The sequence below is a fragment of the Nilaparvata lugens genome, chromosome 7, assembly GCF_014356525.2.
Source record: "Nilaparvata lugens isolate BPH chromosome 7, ASM1435652v1, whole genome shotgun sequence".
NCBI lineage: Eukaryota > Metazoa > Arthropoda > Insecta > Hemiptera > Delphacidae > Nilaparvata > Nilaparvata lugens.
The window spans coordinates 15,281,814-15,300,950 of NC_052510.1; the positions used below are offsets into that span (position 1 = coordinate 15,281,814).

At 35.1% G+C, this 19,137-nt stretch overlaps 1 protein-coding gene across 1 annotated transcript in view; it reads right to left on the bottom strand.

Moving 5' to 3' along the window:
- LOC111058456 (homeobox protein extradenticle) overlaps nucleotides 1-19,137 on the bottom strand; it is a 241,667-nt gene that overhangs the window by 7,034 nt on the left and 215,496 nt on the right. Inside the window, exons 5-8 of the mRNA XM_039432150.1 lie at nucleotides 18,249-18,384; nucleotides 11,852-11,948; nucleotides 5,882-6,051; nucleotides 3,474-3,518 (exon numbers count right to left, since the gene is read on the bottom strand). Coding sequence (XP_039288084.1) covers nucleotides 3,474-3,518; nucleotides 5,882-6,051; nucleotides 11,852-11,948; nucleotides 18,249-18,384 — 448 coding nt within the window. The remainder of the gene's footprint in view (nucleotides 1-3,473; nucleotides 3,519-5,881; nucleotides 6,052-11,851; nucleotides 11,949-18,248; nucleotides 18,385-19,137) is intronic.

Genomic DNA, 19,137 nt, shown 5'->3' on the forward strand with positions numbered 1-19,137 from the left:
TTATACAGTTGAAAAAATACATAAAAACCGATCAAGAAGAGCTCAGAGATTAATACAAGAGACCATGTGAAACATATTATTTACAATACACTGAGATAACTAGAATTATAAAAAAAATATTTCATATTTCTCAATATTGAAAAATGTGGAAATCATCAGATTGAGCTGAATCAGGAGAAAAAATATAAATAATAAGACAGATTATAGAAGCAGAATAAATTGTGAACGAAAATAATTGCCATTAAAAAAACACCGAAAATTAATACTGATGTTATACAATTTAAATCCAATTTTCAATTACTGCCTTTGATATTTTACATATTTCAACAATATGAAATAATGGTGTATGAAAAATATCTCATGTACTGTACAACTTTCTATGCTTTTATCTCATGTAAAAATATTGAGCTATTTAACTATCTAGTTTGGAATACATTTATTTTCTATTATAAAAAGTTACCCTTACAATAATATCAACTAGCAATATTAACAGGTTAAAAATATGGTCTGTCTTAACAAATAAATATTTAGATAAATTCTACTGTATAATATTATCAATCATGATGAAGCCTCAAGTCATTACAATCTATCAATTCCTAGCCATTGTTCCCAAAGTAGTTAAAATTCATCCCAGATCAGATTCAAAAAATAAAATAGCAGTGAACAATGCAATAACAAGTTGCGAAAATTTACAACATAACGCAGCAACATTATGAGGTCGGACAAGTAACAAAGATAAGCCGGCCTGATAATAAAAGCACATCTGCTTGTTTTTTACGGTAGGGCATCACAAGAAAATGAAGTACACTCTTACAGGCCTGGTTTATTGTGCGAAAATACATTAATCTGGAAACGGACAAGACTACACTGTAATAATATCGTTTATGGGCCAGCTTATGATGGCCGAAAATCATTTTAATTTACAAGCTATTTTAGAGGGACTAGTTGATCCTACAGTGATAAGAGAGGGAGGCAGAAAGTCATGAAAAAGGTAGCATGATAAAGGAGAAAATTATGAAGATCATTTTGATGATGGTAGAAAAAGAAAATTAGAAAACACTGTAATTGGAAAATAGAAAATGACGAAGCAGAAAACCATGAGTAAGAAGAGAAAAAAACGAAGATAAAGATGAGATAATATAATGATAAATGAGAAATGAAGAACATTGAATGGGAGGATAAAATATGAGGTAAGTTGGAAAAAAATCAAAATTCAAAATTCTTTATTGATCAAAACAAGCATATAGATTACATTTATGGGTTAATCTCCCATATGGACCTCAAGGGTCTGTATTTGGGTCGAGTTGTTGAAAATGAGAAAGAAAAAGTGAAGTGAAGTATTGCAAATGGAGGAAACTTAGATGATTCACGAAGAAAATTATTATGTTGATATAACTGAGTATGGATAAAAAGATTGAAAGTCAAGAGCAAGAAAGTATTGGGAGAAAATATTTCTTGCGGTCTATGAGGAATGCAAAAAACTATTAACAAGAACACAAAAAAATGTCATTATTAAGGCAAAGTGGAATGCAAAATGAGAGAAAAGTATAACAGGGGAAAGAGGATAAATGTAATGATTATGAGTATGGTGGTGAAGAATTTATAATAATTATACAAAATGTAAATGAAAGAAGTAGAAAATATAGCGATAAATTGCTGGACAAAATTTACAGTAGGTAATAGGTGGAGGAAATGTGATGTGTGATGATGATAGTTTAATTCAATAATGATCATAAGAAATATTAAAAGTGGAGGAAATGGAAAAGATTCACGAAGAAAATGATTATGTTGATGTAACAGAGTATGGATAAAAAGATTGAAAGCCAATAACAAGAGAATATTCCTTATCATTTTCAATGATCATAAGGAAATTATAAAAATGACAATGAATAGGATGAAGGAGATTAGAGGATGCAAAGAGAACATCAACGAAAATGAAAATTGGAAAATAAGAGACAAGAAAAAAAGAGGAGGTGCAAGAAAAAGCAAACAAGTACAGCTGCAGTAGTACAGTATTAGTTTGAGGAGGTGCTGCATTAGAGGTTAAGTCTGTTTGTCCATCTAGGTGGTGCTAAAAGAAAGCATAAAACACAGCTATTCAATACTGCAGCCTGCTTCACTTTTATTGGCGCTGTGATAATGGGGTGACTTTTCATTACGCGCCAAGGGGTGCCTTCCTCCCCACCCCCCCGACTCCATCTGATGGCCGCCAAGCAGAGTGTTACTGCCAATAAACTCAGCTGGACATCTTTTAGTGGCCATCACACGCCATCTCTCCTACCTGATTCTTCTAACATCCCTCACACAATTCCCCCTCCCCCCACTACATCCCCCAACCCAACCTAACCTGAAATACTCAGAAGCACATCTTGAGACTTTTCGTGTCACCCGGCATAATTTACAACCCCTTCCTGACTCAAAACTGCCCACTAAAATCGTGCATTATTGACCAACTGTAATTAGAAATTATAGCACTCTTTAGAATCGTGTAAGAACCTCTTCAATTTGATGAATTTCTAATACAGCTCTTGCGGCTGTATCAATCACGGCTGAGTTTTGGTTTTTTGGGCCGAGTAGAATCAAAGGATTGCATGAGTAGATGAGATTAATGTGTTTCAAGTGAGATTACATGAGTAGAATCAAATTATTGTGGTCGCAGCTTGTAGCAGGACCTCTTATATGGTATATAGGATGTCCTGGTTGTAGGATTGACAAGCCAAAAATTATTTAATTTTCTTGAAGGTTACGGTAGCTCTTTTAGCGCGTCATTTAAAGTGGATTTATTTTAATAATGGAATTTATATTTTTATGCACTATGTCTACAGTTGGTAATAAATGGAAATTAAATTGATACTGATTCTGACTTGATAAACAAATCACAAAACTCTGATAAAAAGGGGGTAATATGACTATAAGAGTCAATTTATGTTATCTATAAAAATATTTATATGATATTTAACAAATGCTTTCAAAAGAATAACAGAGTTTTCAGAAAGGCAGTTCTTCTACAATGAGGAGAAAAAATATGGATGAAATTAATCTAATTTATCTATAAATTTTGCAGAAAATCTCCCTCTAAATGAATAACTACTGTAAATAGGTAGTGGAAATGGTGGATTCTTCAATATTTAAATTGATGAAAATAACATATTTTTCACATTTGGTTTATCAATACTTTGTCATACTACAATATTCAAGTTTTTGCAATGACACTTAATAATTAATACATTCTTCCCTGAAATGGAGAATGCCACTTTGTAGAATTCAAGACCTAGGCTTCATAAGGACCTGATTTTTGGAGAATTGGAAACAGAAACTTGTGTTTTTTGTAAAAATCTATCTTGGAAATTATGTTTCTAGGAGGTAGAATATCAGGGATTGAAATTTGAAGTGAAGGTTCCACCATTTCCAGTACTACAATATAAAGATTATTATGAAAGTAATAAAATAAGCTTGAAAGCTCATTGACTCACCTGGTGCATTGCATCGTATCCAAGACTGCCGTCAGAGTATGGAGCCTGCACACCATACAAAAGTCGAATCAGTTCAAACAATTATTGATTAATATTTCTAACAAATACAAGAAAAATTAAAATAATTAATTATTAGATGAAATTATCAGAGCAACTTAATTGTTCTTGCAAAAATGCAAGAACAAAATTAGCATAATGTACAATACAGTAAATGAGAAAATAATCAAATTTTTGAATTTTTCCTCAATTCAAAATTGAAAATTAGCATTAGATTAATTGCCTGATTTACTGTAAATAATATGAATGTAATGAATATCACTATCTGCAAGAGTAGTATAATAACTTAAACGTATGCGGAAGTGGAAATCTTCTGAAAATCCTCAAAATTGTATAATATTTATTACAGTATTTACTGTCTCCAGTGAGCTGTGAAGCATCACCTCATCCTTATCAAAATATTGGTTAGTTTACCAAGATATTTCTTTATAATAATGAGATCCTTCAAAATGCATTATAGGCTATATCAAGCCAAGCCTAGTTAGTTTGGTTTGGTTTATTCTTAATTAAACTATTGTCCTCAAGTTTGTATTCTTCCCTTCAACAGAACAAAACACAACTGCCTGTTGTGTTTTTGTTATTATGAAAAAATGACAATTAAAGTTGCAGGAAATTGACAATGCAGTGATTTCTATTTTTCATGCATATTTATAATATTATTTTCAAGTGATCATGCATCTGCTAATAAAAATTAAATTGAAAGGGTTTCCATCAATTTTTTGCATTTTTTCGATAAATTTCATAGAAATTTGCACTGCATTAAGTTTTTATACTTTAAAATATGCTGTTTCATCATTCTTTCTTAAATAATTTCTATCAATTTTCAGTAATTGATTTCTTCCAATCGACTACAACTACGGTTGACGACTAATTATTTCTCATAAATCAGATTCATGAACCATATGATATTTATTGTCCATACAATAACTTTTAACCATATACTTATTATAACCATATTTAACTAATAAGAATACAATATTACTTTTGACTTTGAGGGATATGCGCAGCAGAGTAAGGTTGAGATATTGTCGTTCTAAAGCGGCCAGCGTTCTCCAATTTCTAGTGAGTGTTCAAGTGCTCACGATGCACATATGAAGTTTCCTCTCTGAAAGCACTGAGTCAACTGAGTCTAATCAACAAATTGGCAACTGCGCTTTTTTGACTCTATTCATCACTGTAATTTGCTGATCTCCCTCCATTTTTCTGCTACTCGTATTCCTCCAAGTCAGAAGTAATCTTTTATGGACTATAGGGTGTAAGCAAACAGAGAGCGGTCAGGCCACAGAATATACAGAATGGAAACTCGGCTAGTACCCTGGCACAAAAATCCGCCATCTTGTTAGAAAGTTCAGCATTGTAATAGTATTGATGGAAGACTCGGATCATATTACTGATCCGGATCAATTGATCTCGTTCACTGCCGCGAGCCAATCAAAAGACCACGATTGTAATCTCAAACAAGATGGCGCAGTCACGTGACGTGTCTAGTATGTTGTGTCTAAAGTAGGCACCAGACACCACCAGCTGCTAGTTTCCATTTCAGTTTCATTGTGCCATTTAAAAAGCATTTGTTGGATAGGCGTTTCATTAATAGTTTCCATTCTGTACCTATTCTGTGGTCAGGCGTCTTCAGGTGAGTTCCAGCAGTCTTATAAGGGTATAGACATATACGAATATCTATATCTATATCCTCCTAATACCGTTGACTGCTCTCTATGTGCACACGCCTAGCATTTATCCTTCAATATAGAAATATGCATGATAATGAATGAACAATAAGTAAAATGATATTATAATATAGTGTGTGGTAGCAGTCGGCCATATTGAATTTATGACCCATAAGATCAATGTAATCCTTAGGAACAAATAGTGACCTTATTTATGGATAAAAATTAACATTCTATAGGTTAAGTCATTGGGAAAAAAGTTTATTCTTCAGGGTAACATTGCGTTTTACTTGTGCAATTTTAAAAATAATTCTATAATTATTAAAACAAAGGGTTTAAACATTTTTCAAATATTTTTGAAAGTCTTTATTCATTCATACAATAAGTACATTATCAAAATAATAGGGAGAGGAAAAATAAGGTAACCTTGTGCTATTCCTCTCCCAAATTTAGATAACACATATTATAGGTAATAATATAATATTAAGTAATATTCAAAATTTGATAAATCAATTACCCTGCTTTATTAAATAAGTACTTCATCTAATGGAGTTTTTTCAAGACCCGATGTAAACTGTAGACGTGATACGTTCTAAAAAGAATGTTTCTACATTGATGTTATGGGAGTGCCGACTGCTGATGCACTGCACACTGTTGAGTGAATAGAATGAGAGCTCGACTGACCTGTGATCCGGACATTGGCGAACTGTAGTCACCGGGACCGCCACCTCCGTTCATGGCGTTGATGGCGTAACCCATGCTGTCATTGGGGCCTCCTGACCCGGGGGGAGCCGGCGACATCATCGGCGTCGCGGTGCCCTGCGACGCTGGACCCATGCTATACGGAGACGCCCCTACAGCAACACAACACACAACCACACCAGCCATCAGCCCTCTGCTCACCGGGGCTGGCTACACACTACTACACTCTCCAAATTGACATAGTTTGTGCTAAACAACTGAAAGCTAGTTTGTAGGGACTGAAAGGAGTGCACCAATGGGGACCAAATGTGCTACACACTACTATGATCTCAAATTTACGCCATGGAGAGACCAGAATTATAGGTATGACAAAGATAACCAAATAGGGGATGTGTTACACACTACTTTAATCTTGGACTGAATCTAGTTTGCGCCAAGGGGGGCCAGAATAGGTACAGCAAAAATAACCAAATAGGGGATGTGCTACACACTACTATGATCTCGGACTGGACCTACTTTGCGCCAAGGGGGGGGACCGAAATAGATGCGGCAAAGAGAACCAAATAGGGAATGTGCTACATACTACTTTAATCTTGTACTGAATCTAGATTGCACCAACGACAAAAATGTGAGTGGTAAAGAGGACCAATATTAGAGGAGGGATGTGCTACACACTACTATGATCATGGACTGAATCTAGTTTGCGTCAAGGGGGGACCGAAATAGATGCGGCAAAGAGAACCAAATAGGGAGTGCGCTACACACTACTATGATCTCGGACTGGACCTACTTTGCGCCAAGGGGGGGGACCGAAATAGACACGGCAAAGAGAACTAAATAAGGGATGTGCTATACAATATTGACTACTAAAATCATGATCTGAGCCTAGTTTGCGCCAAGGGGGACTGAAAAGTGTGCGGAAATGGGGACCCATAAGGGGATATGCTACATGCTACTGTAATCCTGGACTGAACCTAGTTTGCACCAAGGGGGACCAAAATGTGCTACACAATACTCATATATTGCGCCAAGGGGGGACCAAAATGTACTACACAATACTCAACCTAGTTAGCGCCAAGGGGGACTGAAAAGTGCTACACAATACTCATATGTTGCGCCAAGGGGGACAAGAATTTAGTGACAAAGAGGACAAAAATGGGTGCAGGGATGTGCTACACACTACTCCTATACCAAAGCCAATCAACAAATTCGGGAATATGAATGAAAATATATGGATAAGAAAGTAATTCTGATACAGAATAATGCATGATTCAGGATAATGAATGATTAAGATTAACGCATCCATACCACGATCATCATCTCAAACTGGAATATTTCTACTATTTACCAATGGGAACCAGAATGAGTCAGGTAGGGGGAAAGGCTTGTGCTACTATCTACTCTAAGCCTTAATCTATCTATAAATTGTGATAAGGACAAGAAGGGTTTGTAGAAAAACACAATAATGCATCTACCACTATCATCTCATCTCCATGATATTCAATAACTTTACGCCAATTGAGAAAACATTAGGTGTAGATAGGGATATAATCTTCAGCCTACTCCACTTCTAAATAGTTGTGAACCGTAGATGGAAAGGTGTAGGTACTTTAACTCCACATACTCATCTCAACTCATTATAATCTCCTCATAGAAGAATCCTTTCCAGGAGAACGACATGTCAACATCATCATCATGTCACCTACTAGAGTCATCCTCAGTAATTATTGAAAAATAAGTCACTGGGTGATAAGTCATGATTGGTCATAAGTTATAATGAGTCATGAGCCATGATCAGTCACTGAGTAAATTGATAGAAAATAGACTCAACTAGGAACAAAATGAACGAATCTAGAATAAGGAACAGTTCATAGAATGCAGGCAATAACGAGAATCAAAAGGACACCAGAAGATTGCAATGGAGGTAAAACTCGAGACGACAACGGTACAAACAGTTAATGGGAGGAAATTCAGGAGCACAGAGATCTGATAAGAGAAAAGGTAGATCTGCAAAAGGTTAGGGGAGAAGAAACCCGCGGGGAATGAATTCTTCTAAAATTCCTTCTTCATCATCCTTATCTTCTCCCCTTCTATTATTCTCATTCTTTCCATTCTTTTTCTATATTCTTTTCCTTCACTATTCTCTTCTCTTCAGAACCTTATCCTTTAGTTTCATCCTTGAGTTTTCATTGATTTGATCTCTACGTCTTCCCTCTCTCATCATCAAGTATTTTCCAATTTTCTCTCTATTTTCTCATGTCGACAGCTTCTTCATTGTATATCTTGTTTCCTTTTCTCCTATTCCTCATTCTTTTATAGTCTTCCACCTTCTCCTCCTTCATCTTTTCCTCATTCTACAGCTTCTTCATTTCCATTGTCTTATTCTTCTTATTTGTTTCCCCCTCCTCATCACTATCATCTCATTCTTAGGGCCCCTGATTTCTTACTATCTTCCTCTTACACCGCCTCCTACTACTACTACTTCTACCTCGACCCCCTCCTCTCTACTACTACTTCTTGTGCGAAAACGAATGCAAGGAGAGAATGAGAGAGAAGTTCCCCTTGAAGGAGAAGATCTGGCACTGAAGCAGCAGAAGAAACAGAGTAATATCAACAATAGGAAGGAGAGTGACAAGAAAATGTATAAGATCTTCGATGGAGTGAGATAGACAATAAGGACGAGGATGAGAAGAAATGTACAAGACGTAGAAGGAGATGTTCGAGTGAGTGAGATGGAAAATAAGGAAGAGGAGTGCAAGAAAATGAAGGATACCTTCAGTGGAGTGAGATAGACAATAAGAAGGAGGATGAGAATAAGAAGAAAACGTAGGATATCTTCTAGGCGGGCGGAGGAAGGAACACAGCAAGCAAGCCAGCGAGCCAGGACTAAGAAAACCCATTGAGTCTGTCAAGACCAACGCTACAGCGCGGTGATATATTAACTCCATTTCAGCTGCGCTCCCCTCCGGCCCGCGAGAGAGAACTTTCCGTTCCGTTCCGTTCCATTCGTACGGAGCGTCAGCCGAAACACCGGGACGGTACAGTCACTGACAAAAGTCAGCCGCTCACTGCACCAGCTCACATACCCTACAACTACAACGCAGCAACGCAACGCAGCGCCGCCTGCTACTCTTACAAACACTACGAAAATTCTAGCGCGCCTAAACCCTTCACTACCAGTACAATCCCTCACAAAATTCACACACGCACACCTACACACTCACGTGTGTACACACACACTGAGACAAACTTCAGAGCAATCCTACACGAATTCCTGTATTTCTAATGGGAGATATGATGATATTTTCCAATTCAAATCTACATGAATTCCTGGATTTATGATGAGAGCTATATTATTTTACAATTCAACCCTCTATGAAACCTGATAGTGGGATTTACTGATAGTTTGATAAAACTGATAGTAATCTGATAGTGGGTTTCACTGATAGTTTGATATAACTGATAGTTTCTATGAAACCACTGATTTCTGATAGTGGGTGATATGATATCTTCTAAAAAATCCCATTAGTTGCATGCCTTTAATATTGCTCAGGGTGGTGCCCACATCAGCTCTCGAATTGTGCCTTGTTAGTAGGTGGATGATGACGAGAGATTAAAGGACCTTCATCTTGAGGAGGACACGAAACCACAAGGAAGAAATTTTTGAAGTTCTTAAATAATATTGAAACAGTTGTGATATTTCAGATGAGACAGTATGCTCAATCAGTGGATAAGGTACCTCTGGAAATTGGACTTTGCAAAAATGTGACTAGCTTGTAGAGGAGGGAGGCAAACTTATTATTGGACAGAGAGCTGAGAAAAGTCAATAATGTGTAGCTAACGATGAGAGGAACATATCAAGATACTAGGAGAAGTGGCTGATAAACAATATGAAGAACATAGGAGAAGGCGTAGTGAATACAGCAATTCCAATATCAACGAAGAAGCTGATGATCTATACAGGAGTTGACCCTAGGCAGTGAGAACTTTTCAATTGACAAAGCTTTGTCTACTAATCAATCAACAGATGATTGGATTGGATGACAAAATCACTGTTAAATACTGAGCTAAAGTCAATGAATAGACACTATTCAGAAGAGCGGCTGACAATTTAATTAATAGCGAATCAACACTCTAGCCTATCAAAGAGATTCAGATTCAATCCATCAGCTACTTGACTCATGAAAATAATCTGAACATCTAATTTTTGGGCTTTCTAATTATTGCAATAATTACATTAGCAATGGAGGTGAAGACGATGATTAAGACATATGACAGGCTAATGAGTTTTGAGCCAATAAAAACAAATTTGAATGTTCATTAAAATCTCAGCAATAAAATGTTTGTGAATAATAATTATTAAAGCCAAGCATAACACTTATACACTAAAATTGTTAGAACAACCATTGTCACATACTCGCAAAAATAACTACAACTAAATCATATATAAACATACAAAAAGCTTATCACAATTATCAATAAAAATAGGTTTATCAAACTTATAAGAGCACATTGAACATTAATAAAATTCTATTAGAAGCTAGCAAGTGACGAACGTTATAGAATAAGTATTATTCATCATGAGATAAAAATCAAGTCAATTCTTTAAAAAAAAATGTTGGTCTAATTCCATTATTTTCCTTTAGTGCTAATTTCTTAAAATTGGAATTGACGCTAATTGTAACCTAGATTTATTTGAAGCATTAAATTCTAATATCGAGTACAAAAGTTTTATGAATAATAATTTCCCCCATTAGAGGAACAGACTGCAGAATTTGAGTACAAGATTTAGTAGATCATTAGGGCAGTTTAGTCTGCTTAACATTAATAAAATAGTAAGTTTGAAAGCAATAGAGATTCATGGGAACCGGGGATCTTATGCAAGCTAGTGCACGGTATTCCAGTTTCTTCAATAAATATTGTGCAAATTGTAAACCACCTACATTTTTGACCAGATCTCTTGAGGAAAAAATAATTTTGAACCAAGTCTTCTAACCTAATCAATAAGATTGGTTTGAAACTAGATAATTTTAGCATGAAAAAATTGAAGTTAAATTATTATAATAGACAATGAGTCCCACATAACATTTTAACTTGTTGAAACAGCAAATAAGTAATATAATGTAGTTATCAAACATTTAGTAGAAATTTTAAACTTTTTACATTTTTTAGTTAGAAGTTTTGGCTATAATTTTATAATTGAAGATGCCCACAAAAGTCTATGTCTTGTACGTGGGTAATGACACAATGAATGCCACAGTCAGTTTACATTTGACCTAACAATACTGAATTCAAGTTGAGAGGACCTACATCATTTTTTTATCTCCTCAATTTGACAAATCTCTTACCACTTTGCAGCAATACTGAATTGAGGTTAAGTTAGGTTGAGTAGGCCTACATGATTTTTGTTATTAAATTTTCTCAATTTGACAAATCTGGTAATTTGTAACAATATTGAGTCCATATTAGGGCTTTTTATTTTTTATTTAGGTATGCTATTATCTCAATTTGCATGTTTCGCCAACACTGGTTTGAGCCAGTCTATAGAATTGAAACTATATTAGGTTCACTCAGAACTCAGAATAAAAAATTTGTCATCAACATGATCATTGTCAATGTAAAAAAGTATAATTGATAACTAATTACCATATCGGAAGTCTCCTTTATATTTGACAAATTGTATTACTTGAGAAAAACGCTATTATTTTACTGATCATTTTCGTAGTTGAATCTTGTACGAATGAAGTCTTCTGTTACAAGCAATGTAAACAATAAAATAAAATTTTAATTTGCAGATAGTGAGAAATGTAGATGGTTTAGACAATTGGTGTGCACAAGCTTGTCGATCCCCGTGGCCCCGCCCCCCGCCCGCCCAGCAGCAGCAGATCGTGGCTCAGCGGTCGTAAAAGTAAAGAGAGTCAGCCTCCGAGTCCTCGGACGGCTCTCGCTCACCTGCTGCCTTCTTCGCCGCGTACAGGTTCGCCTCTTCTTGCGCCTTGCCTATGTTCTTCTTGTACCTGATCCGCTTGTTGCCGAACCAATTCGATACCTAGACAACACAAAACGATAACACACTCGTCAATTACCAGACAATAGTTATTTGTGCTACTAGTGCGCAAAGTGACAGTTTGCTACACCGAAAGAAACGTTTACGCACGAGCCGTAGGCGAGGGCGGAATGGTTTGTTGAGTGCAGCAGAGGAACTTTGCGCACGTATTTCACATTAAGTTTTTCCTACAGTTACCATTGAATATGAAAAGTGGGTAATTATGGGTAAAATTGCCTGAAATCCATCAAATGTATATCTGTGTAATTTTATTATTAATAAATAGAATAGAATGTAGTATGTGTGTTTGAATGGCGGGGGGGGGGCTGTCATCCACTGTTGTCCACCACCTCAAGACTCTTATAACGTGCACCACAGTCACTGTTACCAACTTAATTTTGATTTTGCTGCACTGGTGCTCCATATAACCTACTAACTATTTTGCGTTGCCATGTTGCAAATCTGGAGTGCAGGAAAGATTTTTCCCGCACTAGAGCGGAAAAGTGATTCTTTGCGTTCTGTAATCAGTGCAGCAATGGCCACTTTTCAAGGTAACTGTAGGAAAAAGTAACAACAAAATACTAGACAAAAATACTCACATTGCTGCACCATTGAAATAGTCTATACCCCAACAACAAGCAGAATCTAAGGCTCAACTCACACTACCTCGACTTAAATCGTACGACTCCAGTCGAGGATACTCCAGTCTCTCGACCTTACGACTTTCTTGCTCATTGTCTCTACTTCAGTTCCATGCTACTCCATTTCTAACCTCACATTATTGAAAATATGATATCCAATTCATCACTTCTGTGCATGTAACAAATTTTATAATAATTATTATGAATATATTGTCTTATCTAAAATTATGAAACATCACTTTCATAAAACATAACCTCACTTTCATTAAAAATGCACGGCATTATGCAACTCAAGTCGAGTCGGTACCAACATGTCGACTCGACTCAGTCTCACAGTCGTGAGGATGCGGAGACTAGAGTCGACTGGTTTGAGTGTCACCATTTGAAAACACATGCTAGTGACTAGAGTCACTCTTCTCGACTTGAGTAGCGTAAGTGTAAGTTGAGCCTACGTTAGTCCATAGTTTCCACGATTAATCTTCTGTAATATTTCACTATGTATTTTTTTGCGGGGCATATAAGAATTGAATTGAATTCCAGTGCCAACAGACAACATTTGAAATAACAATTTTTAATGCTGCATTACAAGACCTAATGTTCACAAAAATAGAAGAATTCTACAATAAATTCTGATACAGAAACTGGCTGCTCTAATAGATGCAAATGGAACAATGAGTAGGTTTCAAGCTGATTCACATCAACCAGGATTAATCATCTTGAATCATTTATTACAGTGCTAATCCAAGATCAAACTTGTTTACAGTTGATGCAATCCAGTTTATTAACAGCAAACTACAATTCATTGTGAGCCAAAACAAGTTTCGGTGTCATTGAAAATATTGAAACTGCAAAACTGTATACTTTTTGTATACTTTATACTTGTATAGTAGAATTATTTGAATTCGAATTTCAAACTACATAAACTATAGCTTTGTGAGTAATTTTTCCTCCTAGATAAATGAGAGTCTGGGTTTTATGAAATTTTCCAGAATAGAGTAAGCCGATTTAACACTATTATGGTGAAACAATACTTGCTAGAGCATTTCAAGAGTATTGATTTACAATAGGCCTAAATGAAAAATAATAAAATTTAAACAAGTATATGTTAGTTGTCTTCTTTTTATACTTCAATAAAAATAAAATAAATATGAAGAACTATCATTTAAAATAGTGGAGAACTACGTAAAAAGTATATTTCCTCAATTCAAAGCTACAATTGATATGAAAATGAAGAACATTTTAATGCTCAAGGTGCGTTTCCGTATTCAGAGGAAGAAGTTTAAAGTATGTTTTCTTCAAGTTTTCAGTTTTGGATTCTTTTATTCCAGGTAAAATTAATGCGACATAACCAGGTCAATGTTCACAAAAATAGAAGAATTCGACAATATAATATTATGATAGGGAAAATAATAGAATTTTAAAATTAATGAAATTTTTTATGTTTATTTTAGACAAATGGAGCTCATGATCATCATATCAATCGAAATTTCAGAGAAAATTAACATAGTAAAATATGACAGTAAACACCTGCAACAGCTGATCTACTTCTAATAAACAACAATACAACAGCCCACAACAAACGGATCTAAATGAAAGCAATCAACAATGATTTATGTTTCTTATTAGTGAAGCAATTCATAAAATTGCAATTGCATGATTACAACCATAAATTTCATTAATAATCAGCACACTGCTTGAGCAGTGAACGTAATGCCACGCCTATTTTCACTCTTGACTTGTAGAACAATATTTACAATTTACAACCAGCCTCTATATTTATAAAACAAGAGCAAAAGTAGAACAAGAGTGATAGTCAACAGCAATAGCACTGCCTCTCATGTATTATTTATTCAATAGGCTAGACGGCAATTCGTTCAAGGCTAAATGCAATGGATTCATCTCTCAAAGTGTGCTCTGTCCATACTAGAACAATGTTTCATCGTCAGAGGCATGAAAGTTGTATGTGAGGCATGCAACTGATATTATTTCTCAGTTTAGCTTTAGATTTGGTTTCAAGCCCGAAAATGAAAATTACTATACAGATAAATATTATATTAATATAATAATTATATATATATATATATATATATATATATATATAATATTTCCTGCGCTCAGGTTATTAAACCTCTGCAGGATTTTTTTCTTCTAATATTCACTAAATTATATGTTCTGCAAATGATTATACAGTATTAAACCAGTTTGTATTTACACTACTGTATTGTGAACTATTTTTGGAAGAATAAATTATTTTAATTTGATTTGATATTCTAACGTAAAATCTAAAAACAACATTGTATTGACAGGGGAATGCTTATTGGACTTAATGTACTTTTGTAAGACCAAAATCTTATTATACTCAATACTGCAGGCTTTTGAACAAGCTAATACAATTCATGAGGGAAAGTCTTTCATGATTTATTAGATGAGTACCTATCTTTTACGACAAGATTTCATTTTTAATCAATAATTGAAATAAATTAATATCAAGTGCTTACAAAGTTACTCATGTTTACTAGTATATGACAATAGAAATAAATAGACTACAATAATATTATATTATGATAATAGACAAACTGTATGTACTACAAATTAGTTTTAGATCATATACAAAGAAAATGCATTAGAACCTACAATTTTGAAAGGCATTAATGAATGATATTTCTTGTAAATCTCTTTTTAAGTATTCATATTTCAAAAAACTGCAGTGTAATTCCCCTTTGACTTGTTCCAAGACCAATATGGAGCTCATATCGTTATCACTATGAACTTCATATTCATTAAATAATACAAAGTTGCCAAATTTTATTAATAAAATGGCTTAGATGAAATATACCCAGTCAGTAGTGAATTTAATCTTATCAAAACTCGTTCACAAGCGATGCCTAGGATTAAACTAAGGGTTGTTCCGGTTAAGCTCGTTAGTTGAAAAATAGATTGGGCTGAAGATAAGGGCACAACCCAACTGAGGAAAGAGGACATGTGCTTAACTTGGAGAATTTATAGTGAGGAGGTCGCGGTCAACCCAAGCCTACAGGGCTACTACATTTATACATATAGTTATTTAAACAAAGAAATATACATACATACTGTGGTAGGCGAGCAGGGTGGAGTCAGACAAGGTTGATTGCACTGCAACCGAAATATTTTCAGACTGTACTTTATTGACTCTTCTTTGGTTGGAAGGCCGTCAACGGCTCAGCCCTCAGCCCTCCACTTCTCGCCACCAAATACTTCTTGTCTCTTACTTATCTCTTCATTCTACTCTTCTATTCGTTCTATACCCATCCTTTTTCAATTAGTACTACTCTCCAGTCTTTTTTCATAATTTATAATTTATTTCTTATTTTCTCTTATCTATCTCTTCTATATATTTTTTGAAACTCTTCTTTTACTCTTCTAGTCCTTATACATCCTGGTCCTAATTCTCCTCTTCCAATTTCCTCTTTCATTTTCTGGCTTATACTTCTTTCTTCTCCTTCAGACATCTTACTATGGTTTTATGGCGAATGCGATATTAGAAATCTTGTTCAATATAATCGATTCAATACTAAAAGTTGAGCTATTCCCCATGAACCCCTAAAAAATTTCAAGTTGATATTGTGGGGATTATTCAATTTTGTTATTATTATTTATGAGTACCTTATGATTGTGGATAAAGGAAAGATTGTGGAGAAGTAGCTTTCATGCTTTCTCGAGGAGGAAACCAAAACTGACTTCTTTCTTAGTTCTTTGCCGTACTTCAAAGACTTATTTTATTGGAAATAACCTACTCTGTAATAATACCTTACTCTGTTTCAAGTCAATCATATTTATGAATCAATAATTACTATTTTTTGCTGTTGTCTTCTAGTGTCCAATTGTAATAACATGTGCACCGATGTGAGTTGAATGATATATGAATGAAATTTTTCTAGAAAATAGCAAACGCAATTTTTTCCCAATTTTCAGAACTTGAGTTACATCCGACACTTTAAAATAATACTTATTACTTATGGTCACTCACGTGCATTTACATATGACCATATACTTGGTACTTGAACATTTAAACTCTCATTTATCAATAACACCCGGAAAAATTCAATCAGATCAAAATAGACTCTGTGCGAATTTCCTTGGCAAAAATTCTCGTCTCGTCTCACTTTGCAACCAGATCTGGCCGAATAAAGAAAACGGAAACATGTCTTTGGACGTTGGAGTGGGCAAAATTATTCACTTGACGGTCAATTTACAATTCAAAATGCACTCGCTGGTCAGCTGAATAATAATCAGACCTAATAATAATACAGACAGCGATGATAATGTGGGCCAGGGCCGGATCACACTCAAACGGGACGACGCTGGACCAATGCTCAATGCTCACATGTTGCCGTCACTCAATTAAAATATTTGACAAAATCTTTGTTGGTTTGATTTTGTTTGACGTTCTGGAGCTCTGAAACTGTGCAACTAAGGCCCGGTTGCACAGAAGCCGGTTACATTTCAATCGTGATTGGTTCTCGTCAAATTAATAACTATTAAAATAGAACTGTTTTTCGTGCAACCGACACTGAGGCCCGTATGCACCATCTTAGTTTAAACGGATCTGCTTTTGCTTTTAGCCCAGAATGAAACGGATTATCATATTAAAATGCGACCATGTCTACTTGTAATCGTAGATTAACGTTTAACGATATGACCCTAAGAATTGAATAATTGGAAAAATTGGAGATTAGGTGAATATAATCAAATTCCACCTTTTTTGAAGATCATCACAGTTAAGGCCAAGCCACACGAGGCGTTTTTCAGACGAGTCGGCAGGGCATGAATCTCTCTGATTGGCTGATTGATTTAGCGTTCGGGAATCAGCTGATTCGATAAGCTTGCTGATCAAGAATCAGCCAATCGGAGAGCTTCCTGCCCTGCCGAATCGTCTGAAAAAAACGCCTCCTGTGACTTGGCCTTTTTTACTGTCAATAAAAAACTACATTTCAATTGATTGCTTATTATTTGAATCATAAATCTCTCGTTTTAGCTTTGAAAAATGTTTATGGTAAATATGTGACCTCAACAGCCCGTCATCATCTTCACTTTTCAGATAAGATTTTCCGACAGTTTTGGGCTGTTGTCTGGTGTCCTCTCCTAACCTTCATGTGCATCATGTTTTGGTTTTAATCTCAACAATATTTTTGGTATTTAGAATCAACCCTCGTCCCAACATCTTCTGACAGACGTAGTGAATGTAGGATATGAACGCCAAACAATTGGGAAGCACATCTCCCTCTCGCGTTTTTATGGTGCGCAGAGACAATCATATTTTCAAAAATCATTGTGATCAATGTAAAAATGATCAAATCATTAGTATGAATGAACGCGACTTTAGATCTCAATTAAAGATAGATTTCTCCAAGAATGTTTTATACACAAAGGAAGATTACATTCAACATTACTCCACATGAATAGTGGAGAAAAAAATGCTTCCTTTTCCTGTGTCTTGTATTTGTTACTGTGGGCTGTGTCTTTTTTGTTCGACCATTTAGATTTTTTGACAAGTTCCTGATCGCCCTGTTTAGGAGGGCAGTGGATGTTATTTAGGCTATCTATCTATCTGTCTATCTTGTTTATGATTATATAAGGAATAGAATTATCAGATTAGATTATTATAAGTTATTGTTGTACTGACTTGTGAAACGGTGATGCTGCATTTCCTGGCCAACTCCTCCTTGGCTTCCTCCGACGGGTAGGGGTTGCTTAGGTGTGAGTAGAAGTACTCGTTCAGGATCTCAGACGCTTGCTTGCTGAAGTTCCGCCTCTTTCTTCTGTAACCACAGACAACAACAATATTATTAGCAGTTATTACAGTGAGGAAATTGAGGATTAATCGAATGGTTTTAATGTAAATTGATCCATTTTGAAATTAAAACTCAAGTTGTACAAGTTGACTTTTACACCATAAAAAAAATTCATTTCAGATAGAATTTCTCTTGCGAGTTCATCTGAGATAATTTTTCCATAAGAGAATTTTGAAAATAATTTACTTATCAACAAAATTGTAATACAATTCATTAGATGAACATATTCAATAATCATAATGTAATTCTATATGAAAATGCCCATAAAGAGTTTCTAACAATAAAATAATCCTATTATATTAAGGGAGCAATTTCCGTATTTTTATATCTGGTTATTTATGTTCAACGGATCTCGAAAACGGCTCTAACGATTTTCACGAAATTTGGAACATAGTAGGTTTATGATATAAGAATTCGATTGCACAGGTCTCATCCCTGGGAAAACTCGCTGAACGACATTAAAAGGATAATTCATCCTTGGCTGAAACAGCTGGGACTTTCGTCGTCTGTGGATAGTAAAAAGTGAGCGAGTGATTCTGTGGAAAATCAAAATATCGCATCCACGAAATTCATAAGCTGACGTATAGCCAGCTGTAAAATATAAACACGATCATTTTAGAGAATTGTGTTCTGTTTATCAATAAATAAAAATAACGAGCGAAGCTCGGTGCCCCGATATTACATTATTAACAAGGGAAAGTGGGAATTCTGATAACAATC